Source organism: Melospiza melodia, chromosome 10, assembly GCF_035770615.1.
Source record: "Melospiza melodia melodia isolate bMelMel2 chromosome 10, bMelMel2.pri, whole genome shotgun sequence".
Taxonomy (NCBI): domain Eukaryota; kingdom Metazoa; phylum Chordata; class Aves; order Passeriformes; family Passerellidae; genus Melospiza; species Melospiza melodia.
In genome coordinates this window covers 14,477,029-14,496,767 of record NC_086203.1, presented here as the reverse complement: position 1 = coordinate 14,496,767, position 19,739 = coordinate 14,477,029, and the positions used below count along the sequence as shown (strand labels likewise).

Here is a 19,739-nt window from a genome sequence, read left to right as displayed (position 1 = left end):
GCCTAGACTTTTTGTGTGCTCCTTGGGAGACAGTTTGGGGGAATTATGAGCAGCAGCTCTGGAGCTGCCTGGATGTGACACTGTGTTCTCCCTTGCCTGCAGGACGGCAGCAAGCCTTACCCCCCAGACCTGTCCCGCAGCCCCCAGAGCCTCAGCGACACCGGCTACTCCTCCGATGGCATCTCCAGCTCCCAGAGCGAGATCACCGGCCTGGTGCAGCAGGAAGAGGAGAAGCTGAGCAGCACTGGGCTGGCTGGGCAGAGCCCCCCCAGCCCCTCTGAGCTCACCAAGCTGGAGAGCAGCATGCGGCCTCTCCTGGAAGGCCGGGGTGCACCCACACAGTCCCCTGAGCGCAGCAAGAGCCGCACAGAGCCGCAGGAAGACCAGCGGCAACAGCAGCGGCCACGGTACCTCTCCATCACCCCTGAAGCCTTTGACTCCGATGAGGAGCTGGAAGACATCCTGGAGGAGGATGAGGAGTGGGATAACCAGCGTGAGCGGCGGGAGAGTGCAGAGTCCTCAGATGAGTTTGGCAGCAAGCTGCGGCATGACTATGTGGAGGACAGCAGCGAGGGGGGCTTCTCCCCAGTGCCCCCCCGGACCAAGGGCCAGGAGGCCGAGGTGACAGATGAGGAGTTCATGCGGAGACAGATCCTGGAGATGAGTGCTGAGGAGGACAACCTTGAGGAGGAGGAGGAAGGCTATGGGCGCACCAAGTACAGCATCCCCAAAGCTGGGCAGAAGAGCGAGGCAGAGAAGGGCAAAGAGCCAGCGTCGGCCAAGCGGCGCCTGCCACACGGTGCCAGCAGCATGTACACAGGAGAGGAGAGCAAAGAGGTGGAGGCAGTGGAGGGGGATGACTTGAGCACGGCCCAGGGTGGGCTGCGGCGATTCAAGACCATCGAGCTGAACAGCACAACTGGCTATGGCCGGGAGATGGAGATTGGCCAGGAGCCAGACACCAGTGTGGACCGGGAGCCCGAGCTGGAGATGGAGAGCCTGACAGGCTCCCCTGAGGAGCGCTCACGGGGCGAGTACTCCTCCACCCTGCCAGCCACAACGCCCAGCTACACCTCGGGCACCTCACCCACCTCTATCTCCTCGCTGGAGGAGGATAGCGACAGCAGCCCCAGCCGCCGGCAGCGCCTGGAGGAGGTGAAGCAGCAGAGGAAGGCTCGGCATCGCTCACACGGCCCCTTGCTGCCCACCATTGAGGATTCATCTGAGGAGGAGGAGATGCGGGAGGAAGAGGAGCTCCTGCGGGAGCAGGAGAAGATGCGGGAGGTGGAGCAGCAGCGCATCCGGAGCACAGCGCGCAAGACCAAGCGTGACAAGGAGGAGCTGAGGGCCCAGCGGAGGAGGGAGCGCTCCAAAACCCCCCCCAGCAATCTCTCCCCCATCGAGGACGCCTCCCCCACAGAGGAGCTGCGACAGGCGGCAGAGATGGAGGAGCTGCACCGCTCCTCCTGCTCCGAGTACTCACCTTCCATTGACTCAGAAGCAGAGAGCTTTGATGCTGTGACCTCCAAGCTGTACAAGTCTGGCAGCGAATACAACCTGCCCACTTTCATGTCGCTGTACTCCCCGACAGAGAAGGTGGAGAGTGCTGCCAGCCAGCCCATCAGCAAGCCCCTGAAAAGCGCCGAGGAAGCCTATGAGGAGATGATGCGGAAGGCAGAGATGATGCAGAAGCAGCAGGTCCAGCAGGCCCAGCCTGCCTCTTCCTACAGCAGCACCTTCCAGCAGGTTGGCTACCGCAGTACCGAGGGCCAGAACGGCTTTGACTACCAATATGGCGAGGAATACCAGTACGATGGCGGCCTCACGCGCCCCTCCCAGCCCGACTATTCCAGTGCCCTGCCAAAGGCAGGAGCGGTGTACGAGGAGATCCTGCAGACCTCGAAGAGCATCTCCAGGATGCACCAGTCCTCTTCTTTTGATCTGGGTGAGAAGGTGAAGGGGCAGGAGGAGGCGTACCAGGAGAAGCATTTCCTCAATGCAGAGAGCGCCTACGCTGACCTGCTGAAGCAGAATGGTGGCCCACTGACCCCTGGCACAAGCCCCACACAGCTCTCTGCTCCTGTCTCCTTCGCCAGCTCCGACAGCAGCACTGGCAAGACTATTCCTGATGTCCGGGTCACTCAGCATTTTGCAAAAGAGGGACAAGACCTAGGCAAGCTCCAGAGTGCCCCGGCAGCACCCAGCCCAGTGTCCAAGGTTACTACCACTCCTTATGCTTACAGCAAAGGCACCAGCACGGTGACAACAGCAGCAGGCAGCCCTGGGAGTGCGCTGCAGAGCTACAGCTCACCAAGTCCAGAGGCCCCATCCATAGCTGGGAGAAGCTACACTCCGTCAAAGAGCACTGTCAGCTATGGCTCACAGACCGAGGATACCACCAGAACCAGGACGGTGGAGATTAGCGTGCAGACAGCCAGGGAGAAGATCCCAGCCGTGAGTGACAGCAAGCCTACACTGCCCAAGACATACACCTTCTTCAAGAGCTCCAGCCCTCCGCTCTCACCCACCTCACCCACGCAGAGTCCCACCCGCACTACAAAGGCCACAGCAGAGTTTTCCACACAGACACAGAGCCCAGTGCTCTCCTATGATGGTCCTTCTGCTGCTGCTGCTGGCCCGGACACCTCTTCCCCCATGGTGGCACAGGGAACACAGACACCGCACCGGGCGGGCTCGCCGCGCCTGACTCGGCAGGCGTCCTCACAGGACTCCCCCTTCATGGTGATCACACTGGCGGCTGATGCAGCCAGCCAAACCAAGCCAGTCAGCTCTGGCGCCCTGACATCTCCCACTTCATCCCCCACCAGGCCAAGCCGGCAGCTGCTGGCACATGGTTACACCCAGACACCGGAGCCAGAGCAGCCGACAGGTGCCTACATCAGGGCACAGCCAGTGAAGGACCACGCCCAGAAAGCACCTGCCGTGACTTCAGCCCCTGATGGCATCACAGGACTCTACAGCTGGGGAGCACTCCCTGCAGAAAACATCTCCCTCTGCCGCATCTCCTCCATCCCTGGTACATCCCGGGTGGAGCCAGGGCCCAAGGTACCAAGCAGCAATGCTGTGGACTTACGGACCGCATTGAAGTCTGCCCCCATCATCATAACAGACCAAGGCATGGATCTCACATCTTTGGCCACTGAGGCCAGGAAGTACTGCCTGACCCTGGACCACATCCCCAACCGGCAGTCCACAGCCATCCAGCCCTTGATCATCAACCTCAATGCCCAGGAGCAGCCCCACGCCATCATCGCAGCAGCCAGCACTGCCAGCCTGGCCATCGCCTCTCCCATGATTCTCTCGCAGTCCAAGCAACCCATGGTCTATGGAGACCCTTTCCAGAGCCGTGTGGATTTTGGGCAGGGGACTGGGAGCCCAGTGTGCTTGGCGCAGGTGAAGCAGGTGGAGCAGGGTGTCCAGACAGCCACTGTCAGAGCCAGCGGGGTGGCCAGTGGCAAGCCCGAGCCTCCTGCTGCCCCCCAGACCAAATTTGCAAGGTACGGCATGCCAGGCCAGATGGTGAAGAAGGACGTGCTCCTCACACAGACCGGTGGGGCACAGAATGCCAGTGGCCTCCCACAGGCCTTCCCACCAGAGCCAGGATCGGAGGTGTACCGGGCAGTGCCAGTAGAGCTGAAGAGCCAGAGCCCTCTCCTTGCCCTGGGTGGCAAGAAATCCCAGGTGATGATGGTGCAGATGGAGGAAGCAGCGACTGGCCCGGTGACCAAAGTGCTGAAGGAGGAGGGGCCAGCCAACGTCCTGGACCTCACGGGCGTGAAGCCAGAGAGCCAGGTGGCCTGCTGTGACATGGTCTACAAGTTTCCCTTTGGTGGCAGCTGCACGGGTGCTTTCAACCCCACCTCCAAGATGCCAGAGAAGAAAACCGGGGAGGCGGCAGTGATGCCTGGTCGGAAAGCTGGTGGACCAATGTATGGCAGCAGAGAGCCAGAGCTGCCAGAGACCTTCCCTTACCGGGAGCAGCCGGCCCCGGCACCTGCGCTCTACGAGGAGCAGAAGTTTTACCCAGCCAGCGCCTTTGGACGACTCTACTCCTCCATGTCGGACACGAACCTCTCTGAAATCGGGATGAGCTACTACCACACAAAGGGGGATCAGCCCTTCCCTGCCCCAGCAGGTGATGCGGCCGTGGACCTCAGCACCATGAAGCACTCCTACAGTGTGGGCTTTGCCGAAGGGGGTTACCTGGGCCAGGGGCCACAGTACGGCTCTTTTTCTGACCTCCGCCAACCAGGAGAGCTGCTGAGCCACCCCTTCCCCATGCGGAGGTACAGCTCGGCCTCCAACCTCTACTCTGACTACCGTTTCTCACACCGGGGGGACCTGGCCAGCTTCCAGGAGTCCAGCCTGGCCCACTACAGTGCCACCACGGCGCGTGAGATCAGCCGCATGTGTGCTGCCCTCAACTCCATGGACCAGTACGGGGGCCGGCATGCCAACGGCCCTGATGTGCTGCCTTATGGCCCCAGCACTGGGCAGGGGGCCACAGGGGGGCTGGCAGCTCAGCAGCAGGGCCCTGTACCCCCCAAACCCGGTGGGATGTACAACCCCACCTTCCCTGAGGGACGGCAGGGCTTCAGCAACCTGGCACAGTACAACGTTCCTGGTGTCCGCCTGGGCGCCATCCGGCAAATGCTTCCTTCCACCGCAACTGTGCGGGCCGCCGACGGCATGATCTACTCCACCATCAACACCCCCATCGCCTCCACCCTGCCCATCACCACCCAGCCGGCCTCGGTGCTGCGGCCCATGCTGCGTGGGCTATACAGACCCTACGGCCCAGGTGGTGTGGCTGCAGTCCCACTGGCCAGCTTGGCCAGGCTGCCAGTTGTCACTCCCCGTGTCCCACTTGCAGCACAGGGCCTCTACCGCTTCCCGGCCCCAGGTCGGCCGGCCCCAGCAGCCTCGATGATGGAGACACCCGTCTACCTGGGGAAGCCTGTTGCCAGCACAGCCCCGGCAGCGGTGGGAGCTGCTCCTGCTGCCAAAGCACCCGCTGCCCCCGCCGCACCTGCCAGTGGCTTGCAGAGAGCAGAGCCACCACCAGCTGCCCCCCGTGCAGAGGCACCAGCAGCACCAGCAGCCCCCAAGGAGAGCGGGCCAGTGGCCACAGCGCCCAAGCCACCACTGGATGGAGCTCAGCGGGAGGAGAGGGAGCGGGAAGAGGAGCGTCAGCGCAAGCAGCAGGAGCACGTGCTGCAGCTGGAGCGGGAGCGCGTGGAGCTGGAGAAGCTGCGGCAGCTGCGGCTGCAGGAGGAGCTGGAGCGGGAGCGGGCCGAGCTGCAGCGGCACCGGGAGAAGGAGCAGCTGCTGGTGCAGAGGGAGCTGCAGGAGCTGCAGTGCATCAAGCAGCAGGTGCTGCAGCAGCAGCAAGAGGAGCGGCACGCGCAGCTGGCGCTGCAACGGGAGCAGCTCGCCCAGCAGCGCCTCCAGCTCGAGCACATCCACCAGCTCCAGCACCAGCTGCAGCAGCAGCTGGAGGAGCAGAAGCGGCAGAAGACCATCTTCCCCACTCCCGTGGAGCCCACTGCCCGCCCACCCGAGGGGCCCGCTGAGGCACCGCGGGTGCTGCCGCACAATGGGCAGGCGTGGCCCCCGGCGGGCCAGACACCCCCAGAGGGGCCTGCCGGTCCCCGCTACCCCATGCCACAGCGGCCACTCAGCAGCTCAGCCTCAGACATGTCACTTCAAGTCGAGGAGTCCTGGGAACCCGGCCGGGGCATCAAGAAGAGGAACTCGATGCCACGGCTGAGGGATGCCTACGAGAAGGAGACCTTTGCGGCGCGGAAGATGGCGGACAGCAGCGTGCAGACAGACGAGGAGGACGGCGAGGAGCGGTTCATGCTGTCGCGGCGGCGGCGGACGCGGCGCAGCGCTGACTGCAGTGTGCAGACGGACGAGGAGGACAGCGGGGAGTGGGAGCAGCCCGTGCGCCGCCGGCGCTCCAGGGCCTCACGGCACACTGAGGCCAGCACCGAGGGCAAGACAGACGGGGCAACCCGCACAGCCAGCGTGGGTATCCAGACCATCAGCGACTGCTCAGTGCAGACAGAGCCCGACCAGCTTCTCCGCGTCTCCCCCTCCATTCACATCACCACCCACGACCCCCGAGTGGAGATCGTGAAGTACATCTCAGCCCCAGAGAAGACACAGCGGGGTGAGAGCCTGGCCTGCCAGACAGAGCCAGAGCCAGCTCCCCAACCTGGCGTCGTGGTCCCCCAGCTGACGGTGCCCACCACCATCCCACCCTACTCCACCAGCCTCCAAATAGTGAGCACAGGCCCCCTGGACCCCCACGCTGTCCGGCAGCAGACCCTGGGCAAGTTTGAGAAGAAAAAGCCAGATCCCCTGGAAATTGGCTACCAATCCCATCTGCCAGCTGAATCCCTCTCCCAGCTGGTGACACGCCAGCCACCCCGCTCTCCCCAGGTCCTCTACTCACCCGTCTCCCCGTTGTCCCCCCATCGTCTCCTGGAGTCCTCCTTTGCCACCAGCGAGCGGCTGAACAAGGCCCACGTCCCCCCACAGAAGCACTTCACCACCGACTTAGCCCAGCGCCAGCAGACGCTGCCGCGCCCCATCAAGACCATGCAGCGCTCCCTGTCCGACCCCAAGCCCATCAGCCCCACCTCCGAGGAGGCCGGCAAGGACAGGTTCTCCCTCTACCAACACCCGCTGCTCCCCAGCTCACAGGTACGTCACCACAGGGAACAACCTTACCCTCAGGGAACAGTCCTGGGAGGCGCCTCGGGACATTGCAGTTTCATTAGTCCTGTGCAATTAATATTTCAAAAGGCCGGTCCCCGCAGCAGCTGATGGCAGCCAGCAGGCACAGACGTGCATGCCAACACCAGCAGCTGGAGGGAGGCCCTGGAGGTCCATTGGCTGCACGAGCCTGTCAGCAGGCAGGAGATGCTGCGGGTTGGCAGCATCAGGGCTGTGCCCTGCTCCAGATGGGTCCCCCTTCGGTCTCGAGGAACTACCACCATGCACAGCTGCACTTAGGGTTGTGGTGGGTCTTGCTCACACTTTTGCCTCCACACACCAGGATTGCCTTGGGCAGTCAAGTGCACAGCCAAGAAGTCCCAGGGCAATTCCTGGGGCTGCAGCACCCACCAGCAATCCCCCGAGTCCCTCTGCCAAGTGCCCGTGGACAGAAAGCATTTTTTGCAGCAGAGGGTATGCACGTGGCCAGCTCGGCGCTTGGCTGGCTGCCACCCCTGGTAATTACTCACAGAAAGCGCCCTGCCTGTTACTTCCATCCTATTTATTGCGCTTTTACATAAACGCCGCTTTCTCAGTGCATGGGGGAACACGTGCACAGCGGGATGCCTCACCCCAGCCCCTAGGGCATGGGAGGACCACTGCAATGCTTGGGCTGGGATGTGTGGGGGACACCCACCTGCCCCCCTGACCAGATGTCCCTTGGCTTTGCAGGTGGGGGGGCTGCAGTCAAGCTCGCTGGCACGCAAGGTGAAGCGGACGCTGCCCAGCCCACCACCTGAGGAGCCCCACGTCCCCTTGGCGAGCCCAGCTGCCTCCCAGCTCTACCTGAGCAGCCTGGCTCCCAAGGCCACCGCGCCTGTCACTAAGGCCAGCCTACTGAAGGAGCTGGACCGCGACCTGAGGCTGGTGGAGCATGAGGCCACCAAGCTGCGGAAGAAGCAGGCGGAGCTGGACGAGGAGGAGAAGGAGATCGATGCAAAGCTGAAGTACCTGGAGCTGGGCATCACCCAGCGCAAGGAGTCGCTGCTGAAGGATCGGGTTGGTGGGCGGGACCACCCCTACCTGCGCTACCCCGGGGATCGGCGCGACTACCTGTCAGACAGCGAGCTGCACAGCCTGCGCCTCGCCGCCTACGACAGCGCCGGCCTGCGCCCTGCCGGGCAGTACCCCGACTACACCGCCGCCGCCGCCGCCGCTGCCGCCGCCGCCTCCTATGGCGCCTACCCGTACCCTGCCCCGCAGGGCCCCACCGCCTTCCCACCACCACGCCTCCAGCACCCCCAGTACCCCACTGCCAGCACCTCACAGGATGGCTTGCCGGCAGCTCCACTGCCCACCTTCACTTCGCCTGGTGGCTTCTCGGCCCCCGGCACCGCATACCCAGAGCTGGGCACCCCAGCCCAGCCAGGCTTCCAGCCCCCAAACCCCTACCAAGGCCCGAGCGCCTTCGCCGGGGCAGCCACCGTGCCGGCGGCACAGCCCACCCTCTACCAGAGCCCGGCAGACATAGCTGGCGGGCACCAGAAGCCGCGGCAGACTTCCCTGGCTGACCTGGAACAGAAGATCCCCACCAACTACGAGGTCATCGGTGCGGCCACCAGCTCCTCGGCCGTGCCTGACGTCACCTTCAGCAGTGCACCGGCGAGCAGTGGCTATGAGCAGTACAAGGCACCTGAGAGCCGGCCGGCTGAGAGAACCAGCACGGCACCAGGCCCCTCAGCCAGCTACTCTTCCGAGTCCCTCTACACCAATCTGGAGCAGAACATCCCCCGTAACTATGTGATGATCGAGGACATCAGCGAGCTCACCAAGGAGAGTCCGGCAGTGGATGGGCAGAAAGCAGAGCCAGTGGGCACGAGCGCCGATAGCCGCCACAGCAGAGAGAAGAGTGATCTAGGGGACACCGAGGGCTCCAGCCGTCCCTGCTGCTACACCAAAGCTGAGGAGGAGTCTGAGGAGGACATGTATGATCACCATGGCCCCGACCATCGTGGGAAGAACAGCTACTACCGGGGCACAGAAAGCAATGGCAGGGTGTCAGGGAGCTCCTCCAGCTCGAGCTACTACTATGGGGACAGTGAGTACCGGCACTCCTCACGGATGGACAAGCACAGCTCTGGCACACCACTACCGAAGCATTCATCCAAGAACCTGGCACCTGCTGTCATCTCCTCCAAGCGCAGCAAGCACAGGAAGCAGGGCATGGAGCAGAAGATCTCCAAGTTCTCCCCCATTGAAGAAGCCAAAGATGTAGAGTCAGACCTGGCCTCCTACTCAACAACCACCTCAATTGGCAGCAGCAATGTGGCCTCCAGGGCCAAGAAGCTGCAGGATGAGATCACCTACGGCCTGAAGAAGAACGTCTATGAGCAGCAAAAGTACTACGGTGTCTCCAGCCGGGATCTGGTGGATGAGGAGGAGCGGGTCTACTCTTCCAGCAGCAGAACTCGCTCCTCTGGCTATGGGGTAGAAAAGTCCTCCAGCCGGGAGATGGGCGGCCGGAGCAAGTCCTATGAGCGGGAGAGCATGGAGCGCTCCCAGAAAATCAGCTCCAAACCCTCATCCCTCAGCATGAGCCAGAGCCGTGGGCGGGCGCCCATGCGCTCGCAGCACTCGGAGGAGGAGAGTCCTGTCAGCCCCATGGGGAAGTCAATGGGGGGGTCACGCACTGCAGGAGGGCCGGGCCCCCAGTCAGCAGGGGACCCCTGCTCCCAGTTCTGCTCCAGCCACTCGTTGCCTGATGTGCAAAAGCACATCAAAGACGTGCCAAGGAGTCACTCGTACAAGCACGAGGAGGGCTACGGCATGGATGATGCCCATTGCGTTGTCTCGGACAGCGAAGGTAACAGCTCCCCGTGGTGACCACCCCAGAGCATGGCACTTCCCCGGGGCATGCCCGTCCGCTCGTACGCAGAGACACTCTCACCGCCTCAGTTTGCTTGACACGTGCCTTCCTCCCCCTGCCCTGGGTGTTCGGTGTTAGCCGGTCCTGCACGGTGCCCTGCTGCGCCGCGTCCCGTCCCCACCGGCACGTGCTGTCCCCCGCGCGCGTGCCCGCTGCTTGTCCCTCCCACTTCATTGCATGGCTTCCGCCCGCGCAGCCTCGAGCGAGAGATTGACTGTGGTTTGTTTTTGGTTTCCGAAGCCTATCATTTGGGTCAGGAGGAAACAGACTGGTTTGATAAGCCCAGGGAGGCGCGGGCAGAGAGGGTCAGGCACTACGGTGGCCACTCTTCCTCACAGAAGAGACCCCCAGTTAAGCACACCTACCACGATTATGACGAGCCCCCCGATGAAGACCCGTGGCAGCACGACGACTACCCCCAACACCGCGAGCATCGGCACCACAGGGACTACGATCGCCACGCTGGCTCCTCCCGGCACGCCAGCGACGAGCCCCCACGCCGCTCATCGAAGCAGCACCCACGAGAATCCGGCCGCCATGAGCCCCGTGGCCACGGGCCTTCAGCCGGCCCCAAGAAGGCGCAGCAGCCCGAGTCCCGCGCGTCTTACGGCCCCAGCTCCGCTGATTACGCCCCGTCATCCCGCCCCGCTGCTCACCACCACGGCACTGAGACCCCCAAGGCACAGAAACCTTCCCAGCCGCACGGGCCGGCCGCGCCAGCGCCGAAGCAGGAGCCCCTCACGCACCCACAGCAGCCGGCGGCCAGGCAGCAGCAGGCAGGGCAGCCGGCAGCGCGGCAGCAGCCGGCAGCACGCCAGGCTGCCCAGCCAGCAAGCTCGGCACAGCCTGAGACCAGGGGCAGGACACAGGGACCCCCCTCGTCCCGGCCACCGCAGCAGCAGCCAGGGCCGGCCCAGGCAGCAGGGAAGGCACCGGCCACACTCCATGCACAGCCGGGCGGGCACCCAGCACCGGCGGTAAGTACAGGCTCAGCTGGCCAGGCTGCATCCTGACCCCACAGCTCGGCCTGGAATCGGCACAGCTGGCTGCGGCCAGGGGCTGGCAGGGGAAGTGTTGGGAATGGGAGCCATGGAGTAAAGTGTATCCCACTCACACACCCAATACAGACACCCATAGGTGCTGTGGAAGCTGCCATCCCCTCGAGGGGACCCAGGAGGGGACAACACTGTGTCCTGGATGCTTTGCTCGTCTTCTGGGGTTGTGGAGCAGTGTTTGGGGGTTTCAGTGTCACCTCCCAGACTGTGCCACCCCTGGCAGATGCTCTGTTGGGAGGGTGAGCCCTGAGAGCTGTTTTCTCCTTTCCAGACCAAAGTGGAGCCGACAGACACGTCCAAACCTGCAGCAAAAGTGCCACAGCAGCCGGGGAGAGCACCATCAGCACAGCCCCTGGGAGCAGCAGGTCAGTGAGCCCTAGTGGCACTGTGCCATCTGTCCCATCCCATGCCAGCTGCCTGGCACCCCAAAGCTCGGCTGAGCTCTGCCAGCCGGGCCTGTCCCCTGCTAACAGTGGCTTCGTTTGTCCCCCAGCAGACAGCAAGGCCGGTCCAAGGGCGGCTGGGCCACGTGGTCCCGCGGGCATGGCCACAGGGCAGCCCGGCGGGGAAGGAGAGAGTGTCTTCTCCAAAATCCTGCCAGGGGGGGCAGCGGAACAAGCAGGCAAACTAACTGAAGGTGAGGGCTGCTCCCGGGATGGGGACAGGGCGATGGTGCTCTTCTGCACCGAGACAGAGTCGGGCACCTTGGGGATGGCTGGGTGCAGCCAGTGGGATGCAGTGCTCCCACAGTTTGGGGCCCAGGGAGGTGGGGGACCAGGGTCACTACACCATCCTGACACCTGTCCTGCCTTCCCCACAGCGGTGTCAGCTTTCGGCAAGAAGTTCACTTCGTTCTGGTGAGAGAACGGCACAAGGTGAGTGCAGCCAGCAGTGGGCACTGTGCCATGGGCTCTCCCTGCCCCGGCCGTGCCTGATGCCCTCCTCCTCCCTTCCACTGCAGGAGTTTGGGAAGTGAGTGGAGATTTGAGTCGTTGCAGTGGAAAAACCTATGAAGAAGCCAATGAATTCAGCACGCGGCGCCAGACTCTGAGTATAACGGTGAGTGTACAGGGCACACTGGCACACAATTCCCCTCTGCTGTGCCACCTCTGAGGTTCCAGCAGCACCACTGTCCCCTGAGCACCTGCTGAGCCCTGCTTTGCCATACTCTCAGCCTCCAGGCTGGGAAAGACACAGCATGGACCCATCCCCTTCATGCTGGGTCACTCATCGCCATCTTCATCCCCAGGTGCTGGCCCCAGGCCGAGGCGTGGAGGCTTGGCCTTGTTCCACAGTCTCGGCAGCGCTGGTGCAGACCCTGGGTTTCCAGGGAAGCTTTGGGTGGTCCGGGCTCTGCTCCGGGAGCCCGTCCAGCGCGGGGGCGGGCGGAGGCGGCGGCAGCTGCTCCGCCGGCAGTGCCTCTTGGCTCTCTGGGGCCTTTTTGCTCGGGCCAGCGCTGCCGCTCGGCGGGGACCCTTCCGCGGGGAGAGGCTGCTCGGACTAACGCCTCTCTCTCTCTGTCTCTCTCTCTCTGTCTCTCTCTCTCTTTCTTTCTCTCTCTCTCCCTCTCTGTCTCCCGCAAGCTTTTGAAAACAGGGCGATCCCTGGATGCTGGACCAAACGACGGCCGAGCAGGGGCCCGGCGGACGCCCCGGGGCGGGTGCCCCCCACGCCTGGCGAGCAGCTCCGGCGCGGCACTCGGCGAGCCCCGGCAGCTGCCCCGAGGGGATGGGCCTGGTCCGGACCGTCGGGTCAGGCCCCGTAGGTCGGCTGCGGCCCTTTCTCAAGATTATACGCAGAGTTGCTCCCTCTGAACCCCAGCTCTGGCCTCTTCATAGGTTTTTCCCCCCCGCGAGCCGAGGGCTGGGCGCCGTGGGCGCCGCTCCTCCTTCCCGACCCCACCCGCCCCGCCGGGGCCGTCCCCGCGCCCCCCGCACCGCGCCGGGGAGCCCGGGGCAGTCAGCTAGGACCTAACACTGTTCACTACCGAAATACGAGGCCATAGGACTCTGACAGGCGGCGCGGCCGGCTGGGCGCGTGTCCCGAAGCCATTGGAAGCATTGAAAGGGCCGCGCTCGCCCTCGCCACGCAGCCAGCGCGCCTGCCGCCGGGCACCCCTTTTCTTTCAAGAACAGCCTTAATCATCCCACTTTGATTTCTGTGTATACCTCATCCGCACCGGGGGGTGGGGGGGGGACACGGGGCGTCGTCAGGGGGGGTCCTTTTTTCCTCGGTTTCTTTGGGTTCATTTTCTTTTGCTTTCGGGGTTTTATTTTTCTAAAGTTTATACCAAATCCTCTTCCCTCTTTGCTTTGTGCGATGAGTTAGCACACGGGCTGTCGTCTGTAGAAGCAATAGAGTGCAGGAGGCTACAAAAGAGCACAAATCCCGTGGAACAAGATCAGGAGAGCTTTGCCTCCGGCAGTATCCTTCCTTTTACTGTGCAATCCAAGTCCTTCTCAAGCCATTTTGCGGGGACGGCCGGCGCGGCGGCCGGCGGCCAAAGCCCACTCGCCCTGCCAGGAGGGGATTCCCAGGGGGGGAGGCAGCCCGAGGAGGGGGCTCGCCCGCGCCCCGCCGCCTCCCCGCGCTGGCAGCGCCCCGCCGACACCCCCGTGGCGGGGGGCAGCCGCCCGCTCACCCGCCTGATGTTCTATGCAACGAAATAACACGACTCCAGAACAAGACCTGTGAATAGCTAATCAGTTCAATGTCGCGCCTAAGGGTTCCATCGCAAAGCGTGCCGCCGAGCGACCCGAGAACTATTCAGTACCGACCACCCGTGCGTATGAATTCGTGGCATGTTCGACCCACGGAGGGCCACTTTGCCAAAGGGCAGCCCTAGCGCCCGTGACCGTCTGTCCCGTCGTAGAGCATGGCTTGCTACTTCTCTGCACGGTTCCACCCGCCTTTCAGTGCTTGCTGTTCTTTGCCTGGACTTTTCTTTTTTTCTTCTCCATCAGTCCATCGCTGTACTGAAAGCTCTTAGCAGATTTATGCACTTGTGATCGAGGACCCGGCTGCCGCGGGAAGCCCACGCTTTGTGGCGGATCCCTGGCCACAAAGGGAGCTCTGCCGGTCGGTGCCCAGGGCTGGGGGCAGGCCGGCGGCTGTGGCACGGGGGGAGGAGAGCCCCGGCCCCGCGCTCCGCCGCCGCCTCTCCCGGCCCGTGACAAGTGCAGAGCCCGGGGGCGCCTCCCGCGGGCCGCCGGCCCCGCCGCTCCCCGCGCTGTAAATACTTGTACAGTGTGTCAACCGCACGCGGGACCGAGACCCCCGCCGGGGCCGGTGTCGCCGCCCGAGCACATCCGCCACCTTGCCTTCGTGCCTGCCAGGAGCGGGGGCGCTCCGGGCCGGGCCCCCAGCCCCAGGTGTGGCGATCTGCTGGACAGGGCGGGGGGACGGGGCGTGCAAAGAGCGAGGGCCGAGCGCGGCTGGGCGCCCTTTCCAGCGGTAAGTGCGATGCCGGGTGCGCTCCCTCTGAACATTGTGACGGTGTGCGTGTCTGCTGTGCTCTGTGCCACCCGTAGTGACCCCGTACCGTGCCGTACCGTGCCGTACCGTGCCGTACCACCCCCGCCGCTGTGTCGTGACTCCCTCCCAGAAGCTGCCCCCTCACCAGGTGTTTCTGTGGGAACAGAATAAAAAGGACTTGACACAAACCACGGACTGGCCCAGATTCTTGCCTGCCTGCGGTGTGGGGGACGGGGGATCGGGACCCCTGCCTTGGTGGGGGTGGCTGGAATGGATCTGGTTGTCACCAAGCACTGTTGAGCTCTACCACTCACAGCTGGGCTGCAGGGATAGGGGGTCCCTGTGGGCATCAAGGACCCGATCTCACCTGCCTGGCCAGGCTGCTGGCTCTGGTGGGCTCCCAAGGGCCCAATCCCCGTTGGCAGGGCTGCTGCGGGCACCAATGACTCAATCCCACTCCCCTGAGCAGGCTGCTCAGTCCCGTGGGCCCCCGATGGCCCGATACCCCCCAGCCAGGCTGCGGGGCTGGGATCCCTCTGCCTCTCGAGTCCGATCCACCCGGTCCTGCGCATAGAGCCCCTGTTCTGCAACTACCCGGTGGGCAAACCACCCCGGGACGATCCAGAGGCTGCGAGGCCGCGGTCTGTCCCCCGGCTGCCGCCTCAGAGGGCCCCGCGGGCGATCGGCGGCAGGGGACGGCCGCCGGGACGCGTCGCGGGTACCGGGGACTGCCCTGCCTGCGGCTGCAGCGCCGCCCGCGCCCACCGGGGGGCGCCTCAAAGCGGGAGGTGCCCCGAGCACCGCAGCCAATGGGAGGTGCCGCAGGCCTGAGGCCCCGCCCCATCCCGGAAGTGCCGACCTGGCCCCGCCCCCCGCCGCGAGGACATGGAGCCGCCGGTGAGGGAATGGGGGGAGTGACGTCAGAGCCCCGGGACCCCCCCCCCCCCCCCCGCTGCCCCCCCCCCCGTCCGTCCCCCGCGCCCCCCGACCCCGCTGCTCCGCCGGCTCTCCGGCTCGGCACCACCCCCGTACCCTTCCACTTCCTCCACAGACTCCACCTGCTGCAGCACCCTCCTAGGCTCCTTTGCACCCCAGGACCTGCACTCAGGATCCTGGTGGTCACGGGTACCCCCGCAACTGTCCCAGTGCCCTCCTGGTCCCGGCTATGTACCCCAGGATCTGCTCTCCAGTGCCCTCCTGGTCCCTGGTGCCCCAGTAGTGTCCTGGCTCTGCACCCCCGCTATTGCCCCAGTCCTGCGCTGTTCTCCTCCCCTTCAAGCGCTGCCCCCAGTACCCCCCAAAATCCCCCCCGTCTATACTGGAGCCCCAGTAAGTGCCCCTGTGCCCCGTTACTCCCCGGTCCGGCCCCGCTCCCCTCCAGCCGCGGCGTGTCCCGCAGGTTCAGCCACGTGCCGAGGAGCTGTCGGAGCTGTACCGAGAGCTGAGCCAGCACCCGGGGCTCAGCACCGCCTGCCTCGGCCCCGACCTCACCACCCAGTACGGGGGCAAGTACTGCAGCCTCTACACCGGTACGGGGATGGGGAGGACTGGGGGGGAAAGAGGGGTCCGGGGAGTCCTTGCCTGGCTGGTAGTGATGAAGCTGGTGCCTCACCCTGCTCCCCGCAGAGTGGTCACAGCGGGACCTGGCGAGGGCTGAGAACATCAAGTTCTGCCGTCAGTACCTCATCTTCCACGATGGAGCCTCCATTGTCTACTCGGGGCCCGCTGGCACCTGCTCTGAGATCAAGGACGAGTAAGTCCCATCCTGCCCCTCACACATCCTGGGGGAAGCAGTAAGTGGGGGCTGGTGGGCACTCACCCACTCACCCTCAGGCTGCTGAGCCGGGAGTCCCCCAGTGGGATGCTGAAGGCCGTCCTGCGCAAGGTCCCTGCCCAGGAGAAGGAGAAAGAGAAGCAGTTCCTGGAGGTAAGGAGGGTTCTGAGGGAAAATGGATATTTATTCACTGGGGTTCGGGGCTGGAGCCACACCATGTCTTGGCACCGCCCTGGCATCTCTGCCCCCAGGTCTGGGATCAGAACCGGAAGGTGAAAAGCATCGACCTGACAGCGCTGGACAAGCATGGCAGCGTCTATGATGATGGTGAGGGGCTGGGGGATGCCAGGGAATGTGGGTTTTCAGGGGGCAGGGTGGCCAGTGCTGACCTGCCCCCGCAGACCAGTTTGGGTGCCTTGCCTGGTCTCACTCGGAGACCCACCTGCTCTATGTGGCGGAGAAGAAGCGTCCCAAGGCTGAGTCCTTCTTCCAGAGCAAAGCCCCCGAGCTGGGCACCTCTGATGAGGACACGGGGCACCCCAAGAAGGAGGATGCACCCATCAAGGTGGGGTCTCCCCACCCTGGGTCAGCTGGGGGCTGGCTGTGTGGCTGTGGGGCTGACCAGACTGTGCCACAGGGCGAGCAGTTCGTGTACCACGAGGACTGGGGAGAGACGCTGAGCACCCGCAGTGTGCCCGTCCTCTGCGTCCTGGACATCGAGGGCAACAGCATCTCGGTGCTGGAGGGCATCCCAGAGCACCTCTCTCCCGGCCAGGTCAGGATGGGGAGCTGCAGGGAACCAGAGAAGGGAGGTTTCAGGAGCCAGCAGCATTTTGTGTTGAGTATCTCCCCTCTCCCCACAGGCTTTCTGGTCACCTGAGGACACCGGCGTGGTGTTCGTGGGCTGGTGGCACGAGCCCTTCCGCCTGGGGCTGCGGCACTGCACGAACCGCCGGTGAGTCCCTGCAGGGCACCCCACAGCCCAGCCCTGCTGGCGGGCCCTGCAGGGCACCAACCCCACAGCCTGGCCCCCTGACCCCACTGTGACACCCCTCTGTGCTGGCAGGTCAGCGCTCTTCTACGTGGACCTGACAGGGGGGAGATGCGGTAAGCAGTGTATGCCCCAATCCTGCTGGTGCCCTGGTTCCCCTGCCACCCCTCACCATCCCCTCGTGCCCACGCAGAGCTGCTCTCTGAGGACACCAGGGCTGTGTGGTCACCACGACTCAGCCCCGATGGCTGCCGCATCGTCTACCTGGAGAACAATGTCCTGGGCCCCCACCAGCAGTGCAGCCAACTCCGCATGGTGAGCAGCACCAGGGGGACACTGGCAGGCACCAAGGAGGTGCCAGGGTGCCCATGCTGGGGTGGGGCTGGCAGGAGGGCAGCAATGTCCCCTCCTTGGGCTGCAGTGGGGGCAGGCAGGCTGAGACCCTCCAAAACTTGCCCAATGTCTCCTGCAGTACGACTGGTACACCAAACACACCAGCACGGTGCTGGAGGCTGTGCCACGGCAAGCGTGGGGTGAGTACAGCTCTGGGGGTGCTGGGGGAGACTCAGGGGGATGCTGAGCACCAGCACTCTGATCACAGGTGCCTTCCCGGGAATCTACTGTGGCGCACTGCCAGGGATGTGCTGGGCGGCCGACAGCCGCAGGATCCTGCTGGACACGGCCCAGCGCAGCCAGCAGGTGAGGGGGTGCTGGGGGACACGGGGGGGCCTGGCTGGGTCAGGGCTCCACTGGACTCTGCTCTCCTGCCCCTAGGATGTGTTCGTGGTGGACACGGCAACAGGCACCACAACTTCGCTGACAGCTGGTGAGTGACAGGCCAATGGGCCCATGCTGGTGCCAGGGGTGGGGAGAGGGTCACACCTGCAGGTCTGACCCCCTCCTCCCCAGATTCTCCCCAGGGAAGCTGGTCTGTCCTCACCATTGACCGGGACCTCTTGGTGGCCAGGTTTTCCACCCCTAGCTGCCCCCCCATGTTGGTAAAGTCATGTCCCCAGTGCCCACCAGCTCCTTGGCATGGGCACTGAGCCCTCTCCCCCATGCCCACCAGCCCTTTGGCACGGGCACTGACTCCTCTCCCTGCACAGAAAGTGGCAGTCCTGCCCGCTGCTGGCCATGAGGCACAGACACAGTGGATCTGCCTGCAGGATGCCCCCCCCGTGCCTGGCATCAGCTGGGGCATCCGCACCCTGCAGCCCACACCAGAGCAGGAGAATCCCCAGTACGGTGAGTGCCCGAGGTGGGGTCGGGCTGTGCTCCACCATCCTCACTGCTCCCTGACACCCCCTCCCTGCCTCCACAGAGGGCCTGGACTTCGATGCCATCCTGATGCGCCCAAGTGAGGGTCCCGCTGGCCAGAAGCCCCCCTTGGTTGTGATGCCCCATGGTAAGAGCTTGTCCCCATCCCACTGTCCCCCAGCCAGGCAGTGTCACCCCCCTTTTGCTTTTGCCATTTGCAGGTGGTCCTCACTCCGTCTTCACGGCCGAGTGGATGCTGTACCCGGCGGCGCTGTGCCGTGTGGGCTTTGCTGTGCTGCTGGGTGAGTGACACCAGGGCTCTGGTGGCACAGCACCCATGGAGGGGCAGGGTGGGGGCATGAAGGAGGAAGGGCTCTGACACTGCTCCCCACACAGTGAATTACCGTGGCTCACTGGGCTTTGGCCAGGACAGCGTGGCCTCCCTGCCAGGCAACGTGGGCACGCAGGACGTAGGCGATGTGCAGGTATGGCCTGGCACGTGGTCCTGGGGCACTGTGTGCTCCTGCAGGTGCCCTGAGAAGGGAAAGTGGGGCTGCCTGCTCAGTGGGTGTTCCCCGTGGTGGCAGCTCTGCGTGGAGCGGGTGCTACAGGAGGAGATGCTGGATGCTACCCGGGTGGCACTGGTCGGTGGCTCGCATGGGGGCTTCCTGGCGTGCCACCTCATCGGGCAGTTCCCTGACACCTACCGTGCCTGCGTGGTCCGCAACCCCGTGGTGAACATCGCCTCCATGGTGGCCACCACCGACATCCCGGACTGGTGAGTACTGCTACCCCAGCTTCCCAGGCTCCTTGCCATCCCAGCCACACATGTGCCCCCAACTCTCTTGCCCGCAGGTGCCTGACAGAGACAGGGCTGCCCTACAAACCTGAAGCTCTGCCAGACCCAGCCCAGTGGACAGAGATGCTGCACAAGTCACCCATACGCTATGCTGACCAGGTATGTCACTGTCCCCATCCCCATCCCTGTCCCCAACAGCAGTGCCAGTGCTGAGGCTGTGCTGCTCCTGCAGGTCCGTGCACCCGTGCTGCTGATGCTGGGGGAGGATGACCGGCGTGTGCCCCCCAAGCAGGGTCTGGAGTATTACCGCGCCCTCAAGGCCCGGGGGGTGCCCACACGGTGAGTGGGGTGCTGAGGGCTTGAGCTGTGGCATGCAGACACAGCACTAATCCCTGTTTCACCTCTAGGCTGCTCTGGTACCCAGGGAACAACCATGCGCTGGCTGGTGTCGAAGCCGAAGCTGATGGCTTTATGAACATGGCTCTGTGGCTGCTCAAGCACCTGCAGTGCTAAGGCTGCTGACCCCTGCTGCTGACCCTCAATAAACGATGTAGTTCAGCACTCCAGTGTCTCTAGTGGTTGTGCTGGTACCAGTGTCATTTCCACTCCAGGAGCTGGTGGCCACTGGACCTTTCAGCTGCCCGGGTGTGCGGTTGTGCCATGGGGATGTGTTGGGCCATGGGAAGGGTGACCCCGGCCTGGCCATGGAGGGAGCGGCT

The 19,739-nt window shown here is 64.3% G+C and overlaps 2 protein-coding genes across 2 annotated transcripts in view; both read left to right on the top strand.

Annotated features, from left to right (window-relative positions):
- The window catches only part of BSN (bassoon presynaptic cytomatrix protein), a 65,746-nt gene extending 52,833 nt beyond the window's left edge, over window positions 1–12,913 (top strand). The window contains exons 4-11 of the mRNA XM_063164472.1: window positions 103–6,732; window positions 7,477–9,607; window positions 9,911–10,647; window positions 10,997–11,090; window positions 11,219–11,362; window positions 11,546–11,600; window positions 11,687–11,784; window positions 12,309–12,913. Of these exons, the coding sequence (XP_063020542.1) occupies window positions 103–6,732; window positions 7,477–9,607; window positions 9,911–10,647; window positions 10,997–11,090; window positions 11,219–11,362; window positions 11,546–11,586 (9,777 nt within the window). The 3' untranslated portion in view covers window positions 11,587–11,600; window positions 11,687–11,784; window positions 12,309–12,913. The remainder of the gene's footprint in view (window positions 1–102; window positions 6,733–7,476; window positions 9,608–9,910; window positions 10,648–10,996; window positions 11,091–11,218; window positions 11,363–11,545; window positions 11,601–11,686; window positions 11,785–12,308) is intronic.
- A 2,139-nt stretch (window positions 12,914–15,052) lies between these two features.
- On the top strand, window positions 15,053–19,581 carry LOC134422427 (acylamino-acid-releasing enzyme-like). The gene is made up of 22 exons (XM_063164469.1): window positions 15,053–15,096; window positions 15,599–15,728; window positions 15,826–15,952; window positions 16,033–16,126; window positions 16,225–16,300; window positions 16,375–16,538; window positions 16,611–16,748; window positions 16,837–16,928; window positions 17,040–17,080; window positions 17,158–17,279; window positions 17,437–17,497; window positions 17,566–17,663; window positions 17,739–17,790; window positions 17,874–17,962; window positions 18,071–18,209; window positions 18,286–18,369; window positions 18,443–18,523; window positions 18,618–18,706; window positions 18,809–18,999; window positions 19,077–19,179; window positions 19,253–19,359; window positions 19,428–19,581. The coding sequence occupies exons 1-22, from the start codon at window positions 15,085–15,087 to the stop codon at window positions 19,531–19,533; spliced, it is 2,196 nt and encodes a 731-aa protein (XP_063020539.1). The 5' UTR covers window positions 15,053–15,084; the 3' UTR covers window positions 19,534–19,581.
- Window positions 19,582–19,739: the final 158 nt, after the last annotated feature.

Coding starts and splice junctions, on each gene's coding strand:
- LOC134422427 (XM_063164469.1), top strand. Junction 17,664..17,738: donor CGGCCCAGCGCAGCCAGCAG/GTGAGGGGGTGC, acceptor TCCTGCCCCTAG/GATGTGTTCGTGGTGGACAC. Junction 19,180..19,252: donor CCATACGCTATGCTGACCAG/GTATGTCACTGT, acceptor CTGCTCCTGCAG/GTCCGTGCACCCGTGCTGCT.